Here is a 27063-nt window from a genome sequence, read left to right on the forward strand (position 1 = left end):
CTATATTTTCTTTCTCTCTCTAATCTACTTGGACATAAATACTGAATAGAATAGCAGTTTTCACTTTGAAAAGAAAGAGGATTTAATGTTCAAGAAAGCCCATGAAGTTTATTTTAAACACAGCCTTTTAACCAAACTTCTTTTGACTGTGGTCTTTGACTTTGTGGTCAAATGAACATTTCTTTATACATGGCAATTTAAGAAGTCAATACAATCTAATTCCTGAGAGCCAGTGGCTGTTTGACTGAGTCCAAAGGGATAACAAACACTACAAAACTTTATAATCAGAAGCTGTATTCACTGCCTTTGAAAGAGACAAAAGAGGAAGGAAACACAAGTTAATTTGACTTACAATCCTAGGGCCTGCTTGTTAGAAATTGTGGTGAATAAATAACATTTGTGGTAAGGAAAGCTAGTTACTAACTTCGTTCTTTAACCCATAAGACATAATTTATTATTTGTATACCAGAGGGTTACGATGCACTCCAATTTTCTGTAAGAGATGAAATCTCCATGCTGTAATGTTTCAAGTTCTAGGATACTTGTGCAAGGAATGGTTTAATAAAACTGAGAAAAAGAGAAGCAATTAGCTGAGCTGTCTTTACAGCCTGAGAAGATGTATTCTCAAAGGCTAACTCTGGCCAGGGACTCTAGCTCTACACAGAAATGGAGTCAGTGAAGAATGGTACAGTTAAATTAAACTTTTCAGAAAAATGTCTGTTTCTCAAAATTGCAAGCTTTCATGGGAACACAGCATTTTTTGGTAAATTTAGGCTGAGAAACATGTCTCATGATGAAACATATAGACAGAGGGAGGAAGGGAACGCCGTATACCTCTGAATATAATTAATACCCTTACCCGGGTATGTTATGAAGTAAAGTCTTGAAATGCATGTCTTCATCCTTCAGAATCTAAAGGGAGTACTGGATACTTTACTACAGACCTTGGAGTTACTAAATCTAATCCTCTCATTTTATGAGAACTAAGTCTAATGAAATGTAAAATTAAAATAAGAACTTTTAAGTGTGAATTCAAAAATATCAATATGAGATGCACTGATTGGGCAAACCACTTAAGTCAATGAGAATATTCATTGGCATACTTTTTTGTTAAGTGATCTTTTCTTAGAAATGCTTTGTATATTGTGGATCCTTCCTACTATACCTCTAAGCTGAAATTTAATTGATTGTGATTGCTGAAGAAGTGTCTTCAGTGAGTTTGAAATCTTGCTAGGGAGGGCTAGAAAGAGATTTGGGTTGATTCTGGTAAGGGAAGGTAATATTACCTGCCAGTTTCTAGCCCTGCAATTATGATAATCGACGGGTATTTAAGGAAGTGAAATGATTTCACTGAATTTGAATATGGTAAATTTGCCTGAAATCCAGAAGACACTATAATATGTGGTGACATATCAATCACCATAGCTGTTTGAATTTGATACATGATGGATTTGTTGTGGCTCACCTGCTCCCTGCCTGGTAATCCTCAGTAGTCCCATTCCCCCTATTCCAAACCTTTAAGCAGCTTTCAGAGAGCTACCATATTTCAAAAGCAAACACTCTGTCACAAAAATGCTGCTTTCCTCCTACATGTCTCGGAAAGTGTTTTTTTCTGCTACTGTCAGCTGAAAGAAAAAAGCACATTTTTCACAGGGACAAATGTTGAAAGCAGGTACATGCAGTCTGAATCATCCTCTAGGCTCTGGCACTTGAGTTTCTCTCTGGACCTGAAGAAGTCTAGGACTCGACACATAGAAACAGGCAAATGTATGAAAATGTCATTTTCATTTGACTGTCCAGCCTATCTTTTAACATGGTGTCTTGCTAGCAGAGACTCCTTAGGTAGGCTTTATAGCCCTATAGATTTTCAATATCTTCTAAGTAAAAGGGAAACAATCTGTAAAATGTCTTCTTGTGATGTAAGCAGTAAATTGAGATAAGTCTTCAAGAATGAAAGACGGCTGAACTGCCATGTTTTTACAGTCAGACTTTCAGCCACAGTTCTGTTCTAGATAGTGACTGAAAGCCAGTGCAAAGGCTCTGGATGCCACCAGTAGTGGGTACTCATTTAACGAGTAGATTTGAAAAATCAAAAGTAGGACTTACATGTTGCTTATTGTTTGATTTAACTGCAGACTTCAGAATTCAAACCTGTAGACTTAGCTCTTTGACTTTGCACATTGCTAGTGATTTATTTTACTGGTAGTCTAGATAGATTCAGGTATAAAATAAATGTTAATAATCATTACTGTATTAAAGTTTCTGACTAGTTTTTTAAACAATTTACACTAAATTAACAAATTCTCATCCTTTTAAAGTAGAATGTTTGTTCTTCCACCAATAATATTAATTGAATAAGTATTTACCTGTATTAAATATGTATAAGTATTTACATGTGTTAAAAATATTTACATGAAACACAGCTGTTAAGGACTTGAACTGAATACTAGAATAACATTAGGAAACATTATTGAATCTCAATGTAGTACAAACTGCTGCAAGTACCAGTAACATTCATCCACTGAGGTATAATCTAACTCTTCTTACAGAGTGAAATTCGTGCTTGTGCAGATGGCTCCCACATGGCCCATGCCTCATTTAAATCCCTCTTAATCCCTCTTTCGAGAATTCAAGTTGGATTTATGCAGTGCATAGTCCTTGTAGTGACCTTCTGTCTATGGTGAATTTCATTCTGTGCTGCCATTTTATTTATATTGCCACTTTCAGCTGCAGTATGTTTACCAAATTAACCCTATATCCTGGCATAAATCAATATCAGACTCTCAAATTTGTGAATACTGTTACTTGTACCTTGTTCTTCTTCCTCTTGCGTCGGAATCGCAAAAGTTCTTTATGCTGCCTTGACACAAAATTTACAGCTGCATACTCCAAAAGTGCAGAAAATACAAAGAGCAGACACACAGCCATCCAGATGTCAATTGCTTTGACATACGACACCTAGGGAGAGAAGACTGCATATGTTAAAACCACAGATGTGAAGTTTAGTATTTCATGTCAGGAGGAAGTGCATTAGTATCTCCACTTCACAACACTACTTTTATCAAACAAAACTTAACATGAAAGCTAGATGATACGAGGGACAAGAATTCCATCTGTAAGCATTAAATATTATTTTAAAAAAATGTAGTCTTTCACAAAATGTGTTTGCTGTTTACGCCATTAATAGTTCCTCATAGTGTACTGTGTGTTTTATCGTAAACTAAATAATCCACATGAAGCACATGCTCTTCGTCCATTTGTCCCACTGAGATCTGTGAATGATACTAAGGAACCAGAGAACAGGTTATAGTGGCATCAGTGGGAATTGCTGAATTACAATTCATCCAATTTAAAGTTCCTGGAATAGAAATTGGAAGATGGGAGATAGATGGAGAACTCTGATATGTTCATTCTCTGCTAATATAAGCATGGTAAATCAAAGATACAGGTTCAAATTAGTCCTGTAATTTTGACACAGTGGAAGTATTGAAAATCAATTAAAGAGTAGATGAGCTCTCTGCAATCCTTTATTGCCAAGCTCAGCTGCAGGACATAGTCTGAAGTAGGAAAGTATGGCCTGTTCCCTCTCTGTGTGCAGATTTGCAAGAGCTCTGTTAGAAGTATCTATTTTACTTAGAAAAAAAAAAAATTAACCAGCCTAATAATGCCATGTTAAAACTAATATAGAAGTGGACTTTGTGTATTTTTATTGTATATGTTTTATTTCTATTAACTGAAATGGTACATGAAAATGGTCAAGGAATAACCCTTGAAATGAAAAAAAAATCTTTAAAGCAATGACAAGTCAGAAACCTAAATAGTTAATAATAGAAATATACTTTAAGCTATTTATATAGTGTAGTGAACTGTTCTTTATACAATTGTTTGGAGCTATTTAGATTCACATTTTTCCACATTTTAATGTAAATGCATTTGTAAGTAGTGAGTTAAAAGTGTAGGCAGGTTTTGGGAAAGGAATATCATTGAGAACAGGTTGGAATCTATGACCTTTATAAATTCAGTCATGTCTGCTAACATGTCATCAGACACTGTGATCTGGAAAGGGATAAACTACTCAACTGCTAAGCAGCATTTATGTAGTACTGAATAATGTTCCTTTCAGCACTTTCTCAGGTTTATGGAATTTAGTAGATATGTGGTTGGCTAAATAGTTGAGACAGGAGAGACATAGAATATATTTGATTCGTGACTCAGAAAAACCCTAAATATTTCAAAGTTATTTATCTTCTTTAGAAGATGCATAAATGCTAATAAGTAAAATACACAGGGTTGACTGAAGGTGTTTATTTGTCACATAGCATTATGACTTTGTACTGATGTGGTAGAAACAAAGGAAATTCTGCGTACCTTTGGAAGAGATGCTCGTGAACCTGAGCTTTGTGTTGTCATGGTCAGTACGGTTGTTATGCCTAAAGCCACTCTGGCTGGAGCTGCATCCATATTGATCCAGAACGACACCCAGGAGAGAATGACGATCAAGAGACTTGGGATGTACATCTGGATGAGATAGTAACCCATCTGCCTCTCAAGGTGAAATCGGACTTCTATACATGTAAACTTTCCTTTTTATAACAAAGAAGAAATATTCAAAAGAAATACAATGTTCTTTACTGTTAACATCTACTGCACACTTGAAAGAATCTACACATGGTCAAATATATCTGTTCTCTGATGAAAGATGAATGTTTTCATTTCTCTTCAGCGATTTTCAATATGCATGGTCCCCATTATAACAGGAGTATCTACTGGAAAGAAAAAACTGAAAATTTAAGAATTCTCTAGCCTCTGGACATCTTCTTTCTTTATAAAAAGCACAACACCATTCATTATGACACAGGAAAGTTCTGTGTTCTCACACTTCTTTTTCTACTTACTGTATGCAAAGAAAAGGTCTGTTCTCCTGTTGTATAAAATCTCCTTTATATTTTGGTTCAATTTTAAGCTTAAATTTATTTTTTTAATCCAATAAATCTGATAAAAATATAGTGAGATCAGTGTGGGCATTAGGTTATCAATAGGAGATTCTGCTAAATCTCTCCCTTTATCCCCATTCAAACTGTTCCAGATCAAAAGTATGACCGAGATTCAAACAGAAATTGAGAATTTGAGATTAGGGAACTTTAGGAAGCTAATTAAATAGCCTAATTTTTCCAGATATTGAACATAAAGCAACTTCCGCTGATTTAACCAAACCAGAACAAAAAAATATCTCTTATTTGCTCATAGACATGCCATAAACCCTTTTTTTTTTTTCTCTTATCCAGATTGTTCAGTTTTTACCCTGTAGACTGTAGATTATTTCACAGAACTTGACCTGGTCTCATTAGGTTTTTCTAATTCTGCTCAATGCTCATATTAGTCACATATGAATGGTGCTGAAGGCAATGCTCTTACTGTAAATAGTGTATATGTGAAACAGTTTCTCACAGCAAGAAATATACGTAGCTCAAACTTCTTTCTGATTTGAATGAAAGCATTTCCTAATTCTAAGCTTAACATGGAAAGCTCTATAGTTTTTTATTTCTTAAGTGATATGAAGTTTTTTTGGTTATGTTTTTCAGTAGTTTTTGATAGATATTTTCCTAATCCATTTTTCTTTGACAAAATGCCATCTTACAGCAAATCATTCCACATTAATAGTGCTTTAATATTTATCATTTCAGAGAATTTATGTAATGGACTTATTTATGAGCTTATCCTATACTAATTTAATATATTGTATATTATGCTGTGATAATAGTGTTAGGCATACAGAAATGAGTTTCAGATAGAGTCAAACTGAAGTGTTTTTCTTCTAGGTATATTAAGTGCTTGCAAATATCTTCTGAACTTCATTATTTTCATAATAGTTTCCCTAAGAGGCCATTACTTCTTTCTGTGGTGTCATGGTAATGTCATTGTATCGAATTTTTATTCTGCTGAGGCACTAAAAAAAATACTAGAAAGATGTTAGTTATGATGTTCGATTTTAAAATGACATGATATATCTCAGGAGTTTTATATCTGCTGGCTCAATTATTAGTTCCATTTCTAATTGCTGGTGTTTTCTGAATCCCATCTACACTCCTGAAATCTGTGTCCCAAATCCTGTCTCAACCATCTGCTGCCCCAGCATCAAAACTGATTTCTGCTTCAATCAAAGGATCAAGTCCTGCTTTAACAAAGTAAACGGGAATTTTGGTGTTTATATCAGAAAAGACCAGTATCTTCCCTTACATTTCTTTTACAGGATCTTCAAAAGGATAACTACATGACACATTCTTTTACTTCGCAGTTCAGTACACCAGACATGACTAGAAGTTCTTCACCGACTGGCCTCATATTCTTACTTCAAACTGGTCCTTACCCTGAAGATTTCTTTTTTGTCACATTTGTTCTGTTAATTCAGCAGCCTTGGACTCTTACATCACAGTAAATCATGGTGGTAAGGAGCGACAGAAATGCATCAACCAAATCTAGGTCTCTTGCAAAGCCATTTTTTGGCATCACACCAGCAATAATTACAGTTCAGCATGCAACATCTGCTTCTTATGGGATCCTATATTATTATTTCAAAACAAATTAGGAAGGAAAACTAAGGAGCACCAGAATGGGTAATATACGCATAACTAGAATATCAATAAACCTTGGCTATTGCTTGTACATTGGTTTTTTTTCTCCAGAGAAAGGTGAGATAAGAGATCTGAGCCTCTTGCCTGAGTACTCAAGTGGGTTTAATTTATTACAGAGCTCTCAGCACAAAAATACTGTGATCCTAAACAGGGGACAATAAATAACACATTAGCTCTGATGTGAACTACTTTTATGTAGGTGCAAGTTTGCCGGGTTTGTCTGAACTAAGAAGAAAGAGAAGAATAGCTGTGGACAACAGAACTTGAAAAAAATGAAAGAGATTCTGAATGAAAGAAGTGCAAGTGGAATATATTGTAACCATAGAGAAGGAGAGAAAAGAGATGGGATTATGAAGAGAGTAGAACAAGCACTGAGTGATATGTCAGAGGAATTGTACTAAATGATTTTTTGCTTGGTTTTGTATTTCTGTAAACATCACACATATCATTGGCCAAAGTAAGAAAAAAAAAAAAAAGAAAGAAAAAGAAAGTAAAGTGTGTCTCTGGGTGGAAAAAAAACACCTTTGCTTAACTACAGAATGTATGACTTAGACTCTTGCCTTCCTCTTACACCCAGCGAGTTTATGGACATGCCAGTCATACATCCACTGCTTCCCAGCCAAGATCACTGCGTTCCTCATCTGCTCTGTTCCAGTGTAGCACTGAAAAATTAACATGTAGCAACTTTCCAGGCTGATTGGAGGCTTCTCTCTGTTACTCCGCTGCTGACCACTGCAGAAAGGCAGCAACTGGAATGACAGTTGCAGCAGTTGCTGGTCTAAGTGTGGAAGGGGTGATGTTAGTTCCTGTCCTCCCTGGCTGAGATCAGAACCACCTGCATAACCTTGACTAATGAAGCAGAATTGAAAGAAACTATTTGCACCTGCAGATGTGAGCTTCAGCTAGGAGGCAACCAGCAGAGGCTGTGCTGTTTTATCCCCAGCTGAAACTAGCACTGAGTCTCCTTTCTCTTCATGCATTCCATTTTGAATACAAAGCCAGGTTAGCCGTGGTTTAATCTATTTAACTGGATGGTTGAATAGATCAGAAGAGACATACCTATGAAGTCATCTCAGCTGGGGAAGGAGACAGACAAGCAGCTAAGAGCATTGCTCTAATAATTTGTTTGCAATACAGAAAAGGAAAGCTCAAGTTCATTCTGGTGTGCACTGTAAATGTTATGGAAAATGGCTAGGAGGAGTATATGAAACCTTTGTGGTATTGTGGTTTTGCAGAGGCTGAGTAAGAAATTAAGGCCTGATGGTAGTTTCAGACCAGAGCTAAATATAGATGTGCACACAATCCATAAAATGGACAAATTTTTGTAATGCAAAAGAAAGAACAGCTATTGAGGGCTTCCTAAAAAATAAGGATTTTTTCCTGAAATAGAGGTAATGTTCTTCGTGTTTGTAAGTCTAGCCTAACCAGGGATTCAGGTGTGCTAAAGGTACTAAAAGTGCTGCCTTGCTGAATGACGTACCTATGCCCATGAAGTGAATGTACTGGTATATATGCATGTGGTGGTGGATTTTTCTCTTTTACATGTGTGCTTTGGTTGTTGGTACTGTAGCTGTGAGTAACTTGAGAAGAGCAATTTTTGTATGGATGTAGAGAGGATTGTGGCCTAAAGACTATATTGCTTAATGAAATTACATTAAACCATTTACTTAAAATTTACTATTTACTTGAAATAAGAATTTTTTGCTTGCTGAATAGAGTGATTCAAAGCTTAGCAAAATTGAACTGAACAAAGTTAAGCAAATCTGAATAAATCTTTATGGAGCCCTGCAAAATACAAATCTTAGATCTGGGAGGCAGATATTGTATATTCTGATTCCAACACATCTGCTAATATGGGTGTAGGCTACACAATTCTGTCTTTAGCAGTGACTGATGACCAACAAACAGCCAGCCCGAGTGTCAAAATATTGTTAGCTATGGAGATTTGCTAACAGAGTCCTAGGGCAATTGAACTGTGATGATGGTCCTCTCATCTAGCACTGCATTTTCCCCCTTGAAAAACAGAGATGCAGGTTTAACATGAAATTAAGTACTGAGAGAGCAGGAAAGGAGAAAGACCTCTTCAGTGGCTAGGATATGCTCAGTCTAAATGGCTGGTTTAGATTTGGATCCCTTAATACAATACAGAGCCTCTCCCATTTGTCTTCTGGAAATCCCTTTCTTAAGCAGCTCAATTTTCTCTACTCTCCATAAAGATCCTAAGCTTTAAAGCTCAATCTGAGCTTGAAAATTGTGGTAGATAGATTATTTATTTCTAGGTGCTATTCTGTACCTCGGTGGTGTTTTACCATTTTCAGGCTTGCAAAAATCACAGTTCCTCATTTTATGTGGAAAAGATTGCAAAAAACAGCTCTATAGAGAGAAAAGTAAAGACAGTCCTCTCTTCTAAAAGCAAAAGCTAATGACTCTTCTATGACAGAACAACAGGCAGACTCAAGAAACAGATTTTGTATGGATTGATGAAATGTGGCTACTGCACTTTAGGACTTTGACTGTTTTCTGATGTTTAATACCTTGGATTCCCAGTTTCTCACAAAATAGTTACCATTGCAATGCTCTGAGGGTTCTTGTCTACTCTTTGTACCTTTTTATGAAGGAAAAAAGGACCACAATTTACTCAAAACAAATGTTTATTGCAGCACAACACACACCGAGAATAGCTCATGAGAGAGATAGATATATATATATGGTATGATGTAACTGCAGGCCTCCATAGACTTCCCCTTTGCTATATTTTTCCAGCCCTTCCTTAATGCTGATGCTGGCACTCGTCCTGAGTTGGGACACTTCAGTGTGCTAGGTAGCAGAAAGCTTGTCCTTCATGTATGCGTGTTAGAGCCCCAGACAGATGAAGTTTTTATCCGTATTGTCCTGAAACAAAATCATTCGTCATGTAATTAATCAAGGCTTTTGTTAAGTGCCCTGCATATGTGAGCCCTAATGCTTTAGGTTATCTAGCACATAGGATGGAATCACCCTGGCAACGGTGGTTGTCTTTAGTGAGGGTGAGGGTATTGGCTCCAAGTGTCCTCAGGCAAACCAGATTAATGAAAAAAGTGCACCCAAACTCCAAATAGAAAGCTGCTTTTTTTTCTTTTTTTTTTTTTTTTTTTTTTTTAAGTTATTAACATTGAAATACATTTTCTGAGGATATTTTTACATTCTAACTGAACCGTTTGGCTGAAAACAGACATAGTATCTGAAGGAAATAAAACTGTATTGCCGTAAGAGGGATGACACAGACTACCAGCACTTTCCATCTGCCTTTTGTTATGTGCTTTATTTTAGCTCTACCTCTGCTAAAATAACCTCTCTTGGCAACAAAGTACAGTGTGTTGCGTATCAAACCACAATCATAATGGCAGATGATTTTCACAAAGACCATGAAGAAGGAGAAGGAAATAGATAAACTGACTTTTCCATGAGGCAGTACTGCTCCTTTTACTTTCTCTCCTGGTTGAGTCATTATTAGAATCACTATTAGGCAAGCAGTCTAGCTGAGTTTACCCTGTTCAATAAAAAAACTTCCTTTTTATTCCTCCTAGAATGTTACACTGTCATTTGAGAGACATTCTGCTTTACTTATTACAGAAATACAACTGTACTTTCTGTCCTTTTACCTTCCCATGATGAAATTTCATAAATAAACAAGGCAATCTATAAATTATGTGTTTGTGCAAAGCTGGCTATTTCAAGAAGCTTTATCTATAAAATTGATTACATATAAGTAGAGTTAGCTGAAATTATTTTCATACCTCTCTAAGGAGGAGACAGGATAATAAAAAAAGCACTTGGTAAGTACAGTCTCCAGACACTTTTTGCAATTTACACTGAAATATAAATTGCAATTTGAATATATTTTGCTGATTAAAAACTGCTTATGAAAGTACTTGCTTTTTCCTCATCGTAAAACATTCAGGCTGTATCTATGATCATGCAGCCTGACTAGAAATGATGATTCTTGAGTGGAACTAGATGTGTTTTCATATATATGAGTAGTGTCTGTATATCTGAAGACAAGATTCCCAAAACAACTGCAGCAATGTGCTACCATTCAGTTTGTCTTTCAAATCACACTCTGCTGATATCAGTGGCATATTGGGGAATGTCAGTGCTGGTGCTGTCACCTGCCATTGACTAGATAAGTTCTTGGTCAGGAAGTAACTTTATTTGTTTGGAAATAAATGACATAACTTATTTGGAAAAAAATGGTGGGGCAGGTGGTGAACTTAACATTGGTGTAAGACTGCCAGTGACTGCGGGAAAAGAAAGTTGACAATGAATGTGGAAATATGCAACTAATTTTTTTTCAGCTTGATGAAATTTACATTTGCAATTCTCATCCCTCTCAGAATGGATGATCAAGCTGCCATTGAGGGGGATCTTCATAGGCTGCAGGACCAATCACAATATCATGACAGTCAGCAAAAACAATGCACAGTTCTGACATGAGGATGGGGTAACCGCCTGCACTGGTACAGGCTGGGGATGGAATAGGTAAGTAGCAGTTCTACAGGAAAGGCCTGGGAGCCTGGCAGATACTGGGTTGAACAGAAGTCACCAGAATAGATATTGAGTCTTGTGATTCCAGACTTGTGCAGCACTGTGCTAGCAGGGGCAGAGAGGGGAGAAGTAGAAACTAAGGAGAAACTGATAGCAACATAGAATAGCAAGGATATTGAGATGTAAAGTCTTTATTTCCAGGACAGCTGATGAATTTTTATTCAATGAATCTTTAAGGTAGAATGTTTAAATTTTGATCGATGCAGGAGTGGCAACTGAGATCTCTTTTTCTGCAGAGAAAAATGCCCCATGGGAGTCAGGCAGTGCTGTTTTCTGTGTTTAGGGATGGTCATGGCCTCAGCCTGTCATAGACTCTGGTTTTCAAACTGTTTATAATTTCTCCTTTTTCAGTGAAGGAATGAGCAGCTTCAAAGATTTCACACACATATAATACCTCCTGGATAGCAAGTACAAACTACTTTTTCTGATAAGTGGCCTATGAAAAAACCCCAAGGAGTTAAAAAGTCATGGCTTAAAAATCACTGCTATTATAGTCTGAAGAACAGTGGTTTAGATGTTTGTCAAATTAAGTAGGAGTTTAAGTTCTTGTTTGCAGAGTAAGGTGTCAAAGCTATGTCTTCTTTCATCCCTATCATGTTGGCAGCAAAATGACCTAATATAAGGGATAAAGTCAGTTGAAGGTAGGACCTAGAAGGGGCACCATCTACAGATCATTAAGGAACTTGTTTGACCTTGAGGGGAACCAAAGGGGCCATGAGAAAAGATTGTGTTTGGGATGTATGTGTTAGGAGGTCGAATGGGGAATACGGAGTGAAGAAAGTGAGGCATTCATCGAGATCGCAGATTTAAGGATACAGAGTTATCAGAAATGGTCACAGACAGAACCCGTCAGTTCTGATGGTGAGTGTAGCAACCATAGTTCCATTGTTTCCCGGACTGCTACAGGCAATACTTTTAGCCAAAACCCATCAACAGACATAAGACAGTTCTGAGCAGCACCATTCAAGCACAGGGGTAGTGCGTTATCTATGGTGTGAGAATAAAGTCAAGACTGAGTACTTCTGTTTGTGCCTATTAGCCAATGCTGTTATGTATACATTAATACTATAATATGTTGGGCTTTTTGCAGCTGTGATTGAAATTGCCCGTGATTGAAATTAAAATTGGGTGTTGCCTAAAAGCCCAGGGGAGGAATGTATGTGAGAAATGAAGTGAATAAGGACGTGGTAAAGCAAGACCTTCCTTGTAATGGGAATGGTTCACATGTTGTGATTTTTCTGGTGGTTTGATTCTACTTTACTTCCCAAATTTGTCACTGCGGATATGTCAGTGGGTGCAAAAGCATAAAAATTATCAGAAATGTTGTTGCATCACTTCAGAACACAAGACCTGATGAGCCATTATGCTGTACTGTTGCCGAAACTGTTCTGTTTCTATATTTAGAAGCAGTTGATTTTTCAAGCTCTGGTTGCAGTGATCCATTTTCAATTGGGCATAAAACACTGATGAGATATGCACTGATGAGTTTCCACATACTGTCCTGAAGCTTCATGTTAATTTGTTTCACGGGGGAACTTCTGGTTTTTTTTGTTTGTTTTACAGGATGTCTCAGAAGAGATTTCCATCCTGTGTTGTAAGTAAATTTAAATGGAAAACTCTTCTTTGGTCACTTATTGCATACCAGCTGCAGTTGCTTAATGTCCTTTTCAGAATTAATTCTATCTAATCTGTCATAGGCCAGAGAAATAGGATTTATTTCTAGTTTTGAAAATTTTTTGTTTGTTTGTTTCTTGTGGAGTATCCTAAAGGGGTATCTGTCTACAGTATCTCATTGCAGGAGGCTTAAGAAAGCACATTATTAGTCACATGTCTGAGTGAAATAATGGAGGAAAATAAACTTTGTCTTTTAATATAATATTTACGTTTTTTTAGACTACACACAGTAGTTAATAATACTGGTTGTAACAAAGAAATGAAAGGCACTCCCACCCTCCTAGAAACCAAACCAAACCCTTCTAACTTGATTGAATTAACTTCATACTGAAGACTTAAATTTTAAAAAAGAACAACAAAAAACAACCAAACAAGAAAAACAAAAAAACAAACTCTGGTGAAAATACTGTTTTGAAGAGGAGAATGTCACAATAGATGTAGACCTGCATGAGATTTGTACCTGTAATTTTTGTGCTGTAACTCAGAGTGGGCCACTCTGCTGCTTCCTCAGGTGAGGACATACCCTTTGTCTGCAGCATTGTATTTTTTTTTCCCCCTGCCAGTCATATGCAGGTTCTACAGCTGTGCAACTGCCTTTTATTTGCTGAGATCTTTTAAAGTCTCCATCCTGAAGCACACAGTGGGTGCATGCATCCAAGCTTCCAAGTTTTCTGTATTAGTAGATGGTTTGAATTTTTATAGACAAATTAAATGGCCCAATTATTTTCCTACTTAGAGGCACAAACTTCAGCCACCTTTTTGAGATTGTGGGCAGCACCTCTTTGGCCACAGAAATGCAGTTTGGCCAAAGCAATACAGAAATCTAACAGACTGATGACAGGCCACGCTATCCTCTAGAGTCATGATGGTAAACCCCTTCTCCCACCTAAATATAACAACAGTTCACAAGGACAAGCACACTTGTCTTGCAGGCACATTTTGAGTCATGACACCTCACATGCAGTTAATAATGTGTTCCTCCCACTTCTCAGCTCTGTTTAGGTCCACAGTAAAAAAGACAGTAGACATAAGCCAACCCTATGCAACCCAGTGTGTTATGCCTAGGCCTAGCATGTTTTCCTATTTCTGCTTAGAAGAAAATTAATACCATCTTAAATAGGCTTGAAATTTAGGTAATGAAGAAAAAGGTAGAGGCTCAAAAATATTGCAAAAACTGAGTTTTAGTCAAAATAAAAATATTTAAGCTGTGTGTAATTGAATTTCTCAGACATGAATAAGAGTACAATTCAGCTTTGGACGAGATGTTTGGAGAGATATTTAGAAATCACTAGAAATTCTGACTTTTTAAGATAGGTTTCCATTCAATATCAAATTAAGTACTACAGTAACATTTTAGTTCCTCATTGATTTTTTTTTTTTTGATCCATCATATTGTTCAAATGAACTTTGGAAAAATGAGAATACTTTATGCCATGAATTCTCATTTGTTAATATTGCTATATAGTTAATGAAAGTACAGTGACAGGCACATGTTAAAATGCAACAAAAGCAGAGGAGTCCTAAAAAGAAAGAAGAGGTTGCCTATGCATCGCAAGGGAAACAGAGAAAAATAAGGAAAACAGGATTTTCTTGTTTATCTTACCAATTATAATAAAAAGGAATAATCTTAATTTATTATTATCATTAACAAAGGGATGTTTGAGTGAGAAAAGCAACCTGCTATAGGATATGTATCTCCATTTCTTGAAGGTTTTTAAGGATTAGCCAGATATTAGTATTTGTACAGTACAAGTGCATGCTATGTATCTCCCATTTATTTTAGGGAACACTTCAAAATGTCTCTATCAATATCGCTACACTCTAAATGGAAACTATTAGAGAACCTTTCCCTCCATTAGGGCACCATGGCAGCTGTGATAAAACTCAATGTTGAAAAGAATTGTTCCTTAATTTTGATTGTAACAGGACATTGGTTATGAATGCCACCTACTGAATTTTATCTCTTCCACCATTTCAGCAGAATCCAAATAAAGCAGGTCTAAACTAGAATTTCAAGATATGTTTAATTTATTAAGAATCATAATGTAGAGCAGAAATTAAAACAGAAATGGATTAGAATGAGAGAGTTCTAGGTTTGGTGTATTTTGTTTTTTTTTCTCTCCCACAAGAAGATGGAAGCTATGTGTTCTTAGCCTTTGCTACATGTGTATTATTATGCTTGTCCAGTTACTGAGATTTTTTTTTTTACAATTAAAAATAAAATAATTATATTAATAATATTATTCTCTCCCTCCCTTACCCCCCCGTTTTTATAATTAATCCCAGAGACTGTGTTTAACATAGCAGTTCTACAAAGGCTTCAACTCAGAAAGGCCACATCTAGTTTGGACACCTGGTCATTGTACACTAAGGAAGCTTTCAGCTTGTTTGTGTTGCCCCCTTGACGTAAGAATTGGGGCAGGGACAGCTGGCTTGGCAGCCCTGTGTCCCTTTTTCCTGCTTAGTACCCAACATGGACCTTTGGATGTCAGCAGTGCTTCGGGTCCCACAGTGGAGACATGGTCGTGGCACCCACTGTAAAACTAAAACTCCTGACTGAATAGCTTCTGAATTATTTTAACTGTGTACTTTCTTAAGTTTATTGAAATAGAAGTTTCACCAGCTTTCGGATAATTTTGTTTCATTGCGTCAGTTATTTAAGACCGTATTATCCTGTACAGCACACCTATACGTGTTAATCTTCTTGAGACTTTGGTGAGAATGTTAAAAAAACCAAAACAAACAACCGAAACTCTCCAAAATAACAATAAATGTTAGATGTCTTTCAAGTTTTAATCACTAATATGCTTTCCTACCTGTATTGTAATGCTTGGTGCAGTAACATAAGTCCTTTTCTTCTTTCAACAGAAACTGTGGCAGAGTGAGACCTTCTGCTACTTGAACTGCTCCCTTTTCTTGCCATTCAAAAATGAGATCATTCATTGTGTATCCAACTACAAAAAAAAAAAAAAGGCAAATGAATTCTAAGTCAGCTGCAAACTTTGAAAAGCAGGGACATACCAAATAGTAATGGCTCAAGTAAATGTCACAAAAAGGAGATAAAACAGGGGATCTGCTTGTGCCTGTTAATCACAAAGTTTTATCTGCATTCTATACCATACTGAACTAGAAAACAAAACAAAACAGTTTTAAGCATCTTTTTTTTTAAATCTTAATGATCAGGTTGTATATGAATGGAATTAACAAAAGCATCAAAATGAGATTAACATCCAGCTCTCTTAGGTGCTTGGGAAAATCTTACCCTCCCCAGACCATGAAGGTTAAAATAGGGCCTTCACACTCAGATCTCCTTCTCCTTTTATTTGAGGTGAAATGATGGATTGTCAAAACCATGTTTATGGTTTTATGTCAATTTGAATTGTTAGGTGCAAATGCTTCAAAGAGAACAATGAATGAAAATTTCTGCAGGAGTGAGGTATTAGTTGAATTGAAAAAATACTTTTCTCTGAAACTGGTACAAAACAAGGGAAAGAAATTTATTGTGACATATTATGATATTAAAAGGCATTCAGAATCCTGCACTTATGTGTACCTCATGCATGTGTGTATAAGATCAAATAAAACAGCAAAAGCTGTAGTAGGAGTACCAATCAAAAGCCAGACTTTGTAAAGGGCAAGTACTTTTTCCTTCTGTTTCCCTCTCAGCTGAACATTTGCAAGGGATATAATTGGGGAAGATAGCTCTACTTCTTCTTAATATGTGATATATTAACTTCCCAGTATATCCCTGGCAATTTATTCTGTGGGGTTTTTTTAATGAATAAATTTTCTCTGATAATGACAACAGAGGAAAGAAAAAAGAAAAAAAAACGAACAAGGCTTAAAGGCTTCCTCTTCTCATTCAGGTTTCTTTAAGATTTTCTCAGAATCTAATAGATTTGGACAAAGTGAGTTTTTAAGATTGAAATTTAAAACTTGAGAACTTCTATTGTTATAATAGTTTGAAGGACAAGGGTACACTTGAGCCACATATAATAGCTTGAACCAGAAGGAAAAGGGAGTAATTTTTACATCTAAATTATACAGGTTTCATTTATCTATTTTTCTTCTTTGCAATATTTGCTTTCTGCTTTAGTCCAATGCTAATGAGCTGTTGAGGATACCCTAGGATAACTGGAAGTATCTTTTAACATTTTGGTAACAAAGTACTATTCAAAGTATAATGTGCAGAACTTTCTAAGAGTAATTCTCTTTCCACAAATGCTGAAATGTCAAGTTCCAGTGAAGGAAATAACCTCTTTAGTAGTGTGTGGGCAAAAGTCTTTCTCATGTTATATTCAGTAACTTCATTACTCTTTGGATAATTCTATAAATACTATTCAGTCATAATGCTGTGATATGCTGACCTCAAATCTGAGACACATTTCATCCTTTCTCATCCATGTTGAATGCACATGTGAGCTAAGAATCAGTGTTTATAAATTTAAAACAGTCTTCAGCACCTTTCTCTGCTTGTAAATTGGTTGTGGGTTGTTTCGTTTGTTTTGTTTGGTGGGTTTTTTGGTCGTTTTTGTTTGAGGTTTTTTGTTGTTTGGGTTTTGTTTGTTTGGTGGGTTTTTTTGTTTTGTTTTTGCTGGGGGTAGGGGAAGGCCTTTATACAAGGAATTCACAGGCACTCAGGCTGACTGTTGCTTTGCTTTGGTATTTTGTTGAGGCTGGATGAATATGCTAAAAATGAGACCGTATGCTTTTAAATAAGTATTTAATTAAGTCATTACAAGCATATATTAACTGTGCAAAGAAACACTTATTTTTTTGTATTATTAAATGCATGACATTCCATAAACACAATCTTAAGATTCACTATTAAATGCCATAAACTATGAAAAATCAGAGTACAGCTCTTATCAGACTTTTCATGAACTCAGACAAAAAGCAGTTGTGTGTAAAGGAAATTATCATTTGAAGCATGTAGATTATGGCCAGAAGTGATATCCCCTGAATAAACTCATTGAACTGACACGAAGCAACTGCTGCATCAAAATGTGTTTCACCAGATCAGATTCACTGATCTCTAATTCATGCTTTTAATTTTGATTATCTGCCCTGACAACTAATTCTTCTATAGTGCAATCTATTAAAAATAATATCTGTGTATGCAAAATACCAATGTAGTAATTTTTATCATGTTTATATTTTAAACACCCAAATATAGCTTTACCATTCAATACTGTAACTTCAGTTTTGTAAGTCAAGATCATAGTTATAAGATAAATGTGTCTTAAAATATAGAGGAACTTAACAGAGATCTGAGTTTGTTATACCAAAGAAATTTAAAATAGTGTAATATATATGATATTTCCACTAGGTATGTGAAATTAAATCAACTTAAACTAAATCTCTATTAAATTTTTGTGCCTTTATTAAATGTGAAATACATGGCCCAATCAAATGTACCCGTTGAATTAGGGAAATCTAAAATCTTATAATAGTCCTATAATTAGGGAAGTGAAAAAACATAAATTATTTGAGCATATTGAACTATTTGATAACACAAATTTGTCCCTAAATTTTCTTTAGTGAGCAGTGCTAACAAAGATGGATATTCTTGATTTTCCAACTGAAAACATTTTATTTGGCACAGTTCCAAATAAACTGACAATCTCTTTTTTTTTCCAACTGCTGCATCGTTCTTTCGAGTTGGCATGGAGAAAAGGAAGAGAGGCTACAGTGGAAAGTATCTAGTCACCAGCAGAAATAAAGCAGAATCAGGGAATTTGGAAGAAAAAACTGCAGTTCATGTTCTAGGCCCATCCCAGGATGTACAAAAGGGCTAAATCCCACATTATTCTGTGTTAAAAAATTTTCAGGAGGAACAGCAATACTAATTGAGCTAACTGAGCTTCCCTAATATCTCAAAAAAAGGAAAATATTTTTGGTTTTTAATTTTATGAAGAAGACCTGCTGAATAGCACAGCGCTTAACACTTAGAATGCTCATGGTGTTGTGTCCCCTGTGCATAAGGGGAAAAAGGCAGTTCTGTAGAAATGGCCCTTTAAAACAGTCAGTGATTACCATCCTGCAGTGCATATACTATTACAGTTTAGGTGTATAGTGTTATAAGTGCAATGAGCCTAAAAACTAGTGCTCCAGCACCCTACTTCTGGTAGCTCTGCTGATTAATGTAACTAGTGACTGGATTCCCTGCAGCAAAGAAGACGACATGGCAGATTTTGAGATTACCTTAAGCTTCAGTCTCAGCAACAAAGTAGAGACTTATGATCCTGATGTGGTTAAGGCACCAAATTGCTTAGTGCATCAATGTGGGGTGGGAGGGCTGAGTGCACAGCAAGCAGCAGAAGTGTAGGGAGCTTTGGTAATGGAAATTTTGAAGCCTTAAGGGCAGAGTGTTGTTTTTTAGATTTAGGAACCTAGACTTGCCAATCTTAAAAGTTTACAGTATTGGAATTGTTTGGATAAATTTAAAATTTTGATGCCACTCCCTGAGTTCATTGGGACTATAGAGATCTTTCATGCATAGATATTTGCAGTACTGAGGACTACATTTGCAAAGTGGAAATGATTAGATACTGCAACAAAGGTCTCTACTCATCTAGATTAAAGGAGTAGACTTGACTGTCCACTGCTAAAGTGAGTTTTACAGGAATGAAAATGAAATGATTCAATTGTCTGTATAAAATTAGCAACTGATTAGCTGAGAAAAGGCAGAGAGATTTTCCCTCTGTACCTTGCTTTCATTGTGTTCTGCTTTCCATAGGAAATATGGTGTGCACGCCTGAAGGGAGTCCGAGTCTGTGTGTCTGGAAGAAAAAACTGTGAACCTATTTCTGAGCATACCTGTCTTCCAGGGTAAACTTTTGCTACATAATGACTATTCCTATTCTTCATAAATTCTTCTTGTTCAGTCTTACTATATTGTTTCTCTTGCTGCTGCTTTGTGAGCAGAATGTGTATATCTCTTACTTACTTGCATTTGCTGCAGCCCGACAGGATATTCAGCCTTTCACTAAAAAACAGTTATTATTTTCTGACTATGAGGTCGGTTTGGTGACTATTATAAATTGCTATCAAATATTTTTATTACCTGTGCTTGGGAAATACAGTGTTATGGAGGGAAGTCCTAGTGACTACATTTTAGTGTTGAAAAAAGGACAGTCAGTCACTGGCCTACTTAGAATGTGAAGGTGCAACTTGCTTTTTCATTGCTGATGGATAAAGTCACGCTTTTATACTACAGAAATAGCTGAAAGCAATGGAGGCTTTCATATAGTCTAGTCATCTGCAGGACCAGGCCAACCTAAACTAAATTGGGTGGATTAGTAAGGACTTCTGTCACTGAAACGCAGTGTGCTAGGATTTGGGTTTGCAGGGTGTTAATGCATAAAAGGTTGAGAAAGGAAGTAGAGATGCCAAATTGCATGCGTTATAGGACACAAATCAGCTGCTGTGGCTGAAGTAGAGTGCAGTTTGCAATGTATTTGTTATTGTCTGGCTACTGTCCAGGTGTTTGCTCTTACTTAATTCTATAAAGATACAAAATCTAACTGGTGTCATCATAGAACTGAAAAGAAAGGACAGAAAAGTTGCCCTGTTATATTGAACAGCCATGTTCAGCAGTTACAGGACTGGTTACGTTACCTTAATACCATCTCTATTAACCCAAAGCCTGAGGTTGCACATCTGTAATGCAAAAGCAGATCATAAATTGTTGATAATTATACGACAACTCTATCATCCCAGAAGGAGAAGTTACCAGAGGGAGTATTTCTCAGGAAAACTCCAGAACTGTGTGTGTACACGTGGCACCATAGCCTCTCAGAAAACAGCTCTTTTTAAAGAGACAACTCACTTTTAGGAGCCTGAAGTCATTCCAGGTAATTAGCTCATAAAGAATATACTGGCAGACTGAGACCTCCTCCTGAGATGAATATGAAGAACTAACAAACTAAGTAAAATTTACAATTAGCTGGCAGTGTAGAGGGCCTAAAACAATTGGGAAAGTTAGATTTAGCCTGCAGAAGTTTTTCTTTAGAAAATAGTCTGTCACAGAGCTCATGATAGGTGTGGAAAAAATGAAAGTAAAACTCTATGGTCACACTCCTGGAGGGAGGAGGTGGAAAAGATAAGGCATTAGTTGACAAGTGGCTGTCAGGACTTGTGCCTGGAATAGCTGATGTAGAGTTTTGAATATCTGGGCATCACATAAAAAGAAACTGTAGTGATAGTCTATTTAATTGACCTAATCTATACAAAACTCTCTGGCAAAAGGTGAACAAGACAGACATACTAACTTTAGCCCTTAGACAGCAATGAAAATTGTCTAGCTAGAGTGAAAATTTTCAGCATGTTCAATTACAAGTTTCTGGAAAAATTGTAGGGAAAAAGAATGTGATCCTGCTAAAATATTTCGAAGTAGCAAGGGCCACTATAGTGTCTGGAAAAGAGAAAACCAAACTTTTCCCTTGATCTCAGTCATCTTTCCCAGAAAATCTTAGATATTCAAAAATGGTGTTGACAAGTTGTTATTGATATCCATATGAGGTCTCAAAAAGAAAAAAAAAGTAAATCGTATCTCTTTTTTTTTAACACTATTATTTATCCTAATAATAAATGGAACATTTTCACTCATCCAATTTTGAAAGTGTAGGAAGAAAGCCTGCCTTAAATAAGGTTCCATTCAACCCATGTAAGTCCACATGACTCCGTAGAACTTATTGGAACCAGTGTATTTATCTTAGTTGTATACATGCATCCTAAGAGTATGAAGATTTTATTTTAGCTAATTCAATGTCAGCTGTAGGCATTAAAATCCCATAATGTCATAGGCAAAATAGTGGGCATCCAGCAAATTTGTTTTGAAGAGTTATTGAAGTGTCTTGAAAGTATTAACATCTCTTCTCCAGACTGTCTGAGGACTACACCGTTACAGAAAAAGTTTGTTATTCAAGGCAAGTAATTCCCCTATACATTCAGAAACTCCACAACTTTGAGCCACACTTGTCCTGGCAATTCCAAGAACAATTCCAAGACTGCTGACAGTCTTATTTGTGGAGTTCTTTCCTTTTAACCACCCTTAGAGTAACATTCAAAGCCATGAAGAATAAAATTATTAGGAAAATTTGTGATGCAGCTGAATACCAATGTATCTTGTAAGTTTTCTATTCATTCTGTTTTATTCCAGGAATGCCATGCTTTCTTTGTGTCATTTGGAAATACCTACAGGCATATTAAAACCTAATTCTTTTCTTCTTGTTCAATAAACAAACACATGAATGGCATGAAACAACTGAGCTGAATATATAGCATTTTTGTATGAGAGTTTCATTCAACTACAGAATTTATTTTATAGATCTTTTAATCCTAATGATTTATCTAAATTCCATTCTCATTTCTTTAATGTTTAGTAAGGTACAGATCCAAGAGTAATAATGGATATATTCAGCAAACCAAGCAGCTCTTTTGGTATCCAGCTGAGGCATCAGCTAGAGTCATGTTGACTAGAGTCATTTCACTACTCTTCTGTTAGGCATACCAACAGTGTTCCTCCAGGACAGGCTGCCTGCACATGTCTGTTCCGAAGAACATGACAGAGGTTTGAACTGTGCCCTGAATTCCAAGCAACATAGCAGGGGGAAGATACCACAGAGCTAACAAATCTGGTTTTAGCTTGAGGTTAGAATAAATACTTCTAATACATATTATGCACTAAAAATTTTAGCTTCAGAAAGCAGCTGTAATGCATTTCAAGGCTAAATTTATGCTGGAGGTCCAAGAAAGCAGGATTTTATTCTATGTACTTCTGAGCCGCTTTGCAAAGGGTCTGCCCCTTGCACTGCCCTCTAAGTCATTCTGATGGAATCTATCCCTTGGGAGTTACAGATTTATCCTTCGTAGCCTGAATTTCAGCCGAGAACAACATTTTGGGCCTAGCTCTCTACCACACCTCTTAAACCTAATATTTCCTGCTGAGGCCTGTAGCTGTCACTTTTATTAGTTTCTATGGGTTCAGCAGCAGTTGTATAGTTAATACTGCCCTTCCATTACTGCACTGGTTGGGAGCTGAAGACACAAATATCTAGCTCTTTGTAGCTGTGTGTCAAGTCTCACTTCAGATATACACAGTGAGCTGAGTCACCTGTCTGCAGAGTAGAAACCATAGGATGAGTTGTTGACAACTTTTGTGCTACTGAAATGGAGAGAAGAGGTATGGTTTCCAGACATTCAGGCACAGGCAGGCATTGACCTTGTCTGTCCATAACTACTGTCACTCATGTAGACACCTGAGGTTCCCTGGCAGATAAGAAATACACTCCAGTTCTATTGTCTTTCTTATGGTGTCTTTGTGCTGTTGTGGGAAAGGAACAATGCGCACATAATTTTCTGTAAAGCAGTAGCCTGTACTGCTGCTGCCGACTGCTTACAGATCTTTCCATTTGCACGATCTCCAATTTAGAGACCGGGAGGAAATAAACTGTACTATTTAGGTAACTGCATCATGTAGTATGGCATGAATTTTCTCTAAAAATCCAAAAGACAGGAGAATGATCACCTAGACAGACTAAGAAGCCTCCAGAAATCAAAAAGGGAAAACAAAAGGCCATTGTTCAATTTATTAAGAGAGACGATAAGCATCAAAATAAAATTATGTGGTGATCAGGTGCTTTCTTCCTTACATATGTCGCTTTTCATAGTATATTTCTTCTTTTGTAACTGAGTTAGTCTTTTCACTATTCTTCGAAAATTCAAGACTTTTGAATGTCACGAAGTTATAGTTGTAATATATGAATAAAGGAATATTGTGAGATAAAAGTGAAACTTAAAAAAGAGAGAGGCAACGAGCTCTAGCACATGAAAGAAAAACATTTCTTTCCTGGGAGACAGGCTGTGGAAATAAATATGTATCTAGCTGACATTTCTTTGTATCTTATTCAAGCAGAATAAAACTAAAATTATCTCACATGCCTATAGGCTGCACTGGTGCAAGGCATAGAAATATAGAAGGGATTATTTCATATGTGCATTTTCATTTGCTTCTTTTCTAAGATACAAAAGCAGCTCATTCTAGTTGCCGAGAAATGATTTGGTAAAATAAATCCTTTAAAAATAGAAGACATTTCCACTTAAATATTTTTCAGACACTTCATAGCATAAGTGAAGTACTTTAACCAGGGGCAAATCCAGCTGCTTAGACTGACCTTGAAAAAAACATTACATGAGCTGGCTAAAAATAAAATCATCGTTTGGGAAGAAAAGCTGTACATGACTTTTCCTCTTAGAGCTTTCTGTGCTGAAGCAACAGTATCAATATTGAAGGAAATTATCTCGTACTAAACAAAATCATTATTTTATAGGAGAGGTAAACCCTACGATTGTCCTTTTTAAGTAACTTTCAGCCTTCCTTTGCAACCTAGTGGCAAAATGAGAAAGAAAAAGATGAGTGTTTTGTTAGAAATAGTCTAATTTGTTTAATGACATACGAAGGAGCAAGGCTTGCAAGATCAGATTCAATTTAAAGAAACTGTGAGATAAATGGGCCTTGTAAATTCATAATTGTACAAAATCCTACCTAACTTGGTACTCAGTGGGAAAAACAGCAATGACCATCACTTTAAAAAGAACCATCTGGAAGCATGGCTGCTGCTGTTTTGCTTCTGCAAACACTTTGGATTTTCTAACACAACCTGATGACCAAATAATTTACTTGTGACATGAGAGACTGTGTTCTCAGTTTTGAAACCCAATGTCCTCTGCATCCCTGGACATTGCACTAACCACCAGGGTTAGTGCTTTGATCCTTCTGTTTAAGTTGTCTCACTCTGAACCAAAAAATGTAAGCCAGGCAGCAACAGGAGAGTATGACACTGTGGCCTAGAAATTAGAGATGCTTGGGTGAATCCAGGCTCTCAGGGTTATGGCAGTTCTTACCTCAGGAGATTTGATATGAAGCCTGGGAAAATGCTAAATGCACCCATCCTCCTTTTTTCTTCTCTAATTTTAAAGATAACTGGATGCCCAATTCTTACCAAAGACTCTGGAATTTGAATGTTTCTGCTCACCTTTTTCTAAGTTTTGGAAATTGGCTGGAGTTCAGACACATATAACTTTTTTGTTGTTGTTTTTTTAACCCAGTTATTCTCCTTTCCACCATGTAGATACTTTTTGTAGCTTTTCCAAGGTGTCTGTTTCCCTTCCTGTACTTCATGAAAAGAGAAACTGGGTTTGAGCAGGTGGATTCCTGCTCTTGAAGGTCTAGGAGCTTAGAAATTATGCTGCTTTGCCTATCTTCTTTGGATCTGTCCCAAAGTAATTTCGGAGAACTGCTGCCTTATTTTTGCAAACCTAACTGGTTATTCTGCTATCAGACATGTCAGTATAGGCAAAGCTCCCACATGCTGCAAAATTTTCTGCCTCAGGCCAGCTACTTTGCCCATAGTCTTTATTTTTCAATGTCTGGAGTTACAGGTACAATAGAACTAGACAAAGCGATATGGAGAAAGGTTTATTACTTGTAACTTGCTCATGAAATCAAATTTGATCTTTCTCTGTAACTAGAAGACTGTGAAGAACTCATTGGTATTTTGTTCAGCTCTTCTTCAGTGAATGTTGTCTCTATCTACTACGTGAATGTGCAGCAGGGAATTTACTCCCACTGAACTGAATGATTAAAAACGAGACTTCAGTGAAAAATGTTCTGCTGGCAAATACAGTAGGACTTCTACAGTGCTATTCAACTAATAAGTGTTGGTTCCCTATGGTGCAGTTTGTGGGAATTGTGAGCTTCTGCAAGGTTTCTATAAAGCAAACCAGATGCCTATTTTTCAGGAATGCTCAGTTGTTGTATGACCTGGCCTCACGAGGGCTGAGAGAGGAAAAATACAGCTCAGTTGTATGAAGTTTTTGAAGCAACAATTTCATAACTTTATAAACACTATTTTTTTTTTAATTATACCTTTTGCTTGTTCAGTCAAACACTATGGTACTTTCTGTTTGAAACATAGTTGTATAAAATGAGTATACCTGCCATCTCTATGTACCCTGACACAACTGCCACATATTAACCTTTTATTTAGTCATGTTAATTATAAAGGTGACATAGGCTATTGGTAGGATTATCCGCTTGGGTTGACTAGGGCGTTTTGCTTAAATGCTGATTATATAATATTGCCCTAAATTCCTTGACATTTGCAGCAAATAACTGTCTTTCAGTTTTAGTCAAGAAAATTTCTGCTGTCAGAATCAGACATTACCCATCAGACACTACATTTTGAAAGCCTGCTTTATAGTATTACCATCTGTCCATTGTAATGAAAGATATATCTCGATTTCATACTCACCCTGCAATTTTTTGCAAAAACATGCCACTATCCATACAACAAACAGTTCTGACATATTGACTGATAATTACCTCTCATTTCTCTGAGACACTGCTTTGTTCCCGTAAGAGAATAAAAAAAACCCCACGAAATGCTCAAATTATGTGTGCTGTGTTTCTGATCTATAATGTATTTCAAATAATCCAATATGTACATTATATATGCGGAAAATTATTTTCTGAAATATTTTACTTATTGATCCTAAAATCATAAATCTAGATCTGATACGAAGACGAGTACTTATTTTTATCTGTTTTTCCCGTCATTAATTTTCACAAATTTTGGATTGCTGGAATCTTTCAAGGAATGACTTTATTTTATTTTTGTTATTCACAACATTAGTAGGACCTTTCTGGTAGGAATGTTTTCCAAAGTCCTCTCATTTTAAGGGGAAAAGACAATTCCAAAATACTTCATATCACAAGGAAAATGAGAATTTGATGCATATCTGTACCTTCCTCCTCACATATCCTGTGTTATCTCAGATCATAGCAACAGATAGAACCTTTGGTTTTGTCTTTTTGTCCATCTGTGTACGTGCCTTGAAATGGCCCATCTGCTGTATGCTTTCCATCCTCTTTTATGTTCCAAGTGCGATATCAAGGGAGAGGATAAATACGGTATATGATGGGTTGAGTTAACAAATGCTAATTTGTTTCACATAAAAAGTATTGCTGTTAACTGAAAGATAATTCTGCAAAGCCTGTCTTGTCTAAGCTGATTTTAGCTTCTCTGCTTTCCTCAGGATATTTGAGTATAACACAAATGGGCTTTATGAATAGATTATTTTAAACCTATGGAGTTGTAATTTCACTTCT

At 36.3% G+C, this 27063-nt stretch overlaps 1 protein-coding gene across 3 annotated transcripts in view; it reads right to left on the reverse strand.

Annotated features, from left to right (window-relative positions):
• GLRA3 (glycine receptor alpha 3) overlaps positions 1 to 27063 on the reverse strand; it is an 81335-nt gene that overhangs the window by 6496 nt on the left and 47776 nt on the right. For 2 of the 3 annotated variants that reach the window (XM_065634033.1, XM_065634035.1), the window contains 3 exons: positions 15707 to 15844; positions 4369 to 4583; positions 2812 to 2958 (listed from right to left, as the gene is read on the reverse strand). In XM_065634033.1, coding sequence (XP_065490105.1) covers positions 2812 to 2958; positions 4369 to 4583; positions 15707 to 15844 — 500 coding nt within the window. Of the gene's footprint in view, positions 1 to 2805; positions 2959 to 4368; positions 4584 to 15706; positions 15845 to 27063 lie in introns of all 3 variants that reach the window. The other variant, XM_065634034.1, reaches the window with a different exon arrangement.

The sequence above is a fragment of the Caloenas nicobarica genome, chromosome 4 (assembly GCF_036013445.1).
Source record: "Caloenas nicobarica isolate bCalNic1 chromosome 4, bCalNic1.hap1, whole genome shotgun sequence".
Lineage (NCBI taxonomy): Eukaryota > Metazoa > Chordata > Aves > Columbiformes > Columbidae > Caloenas > Caloenas nicobarica.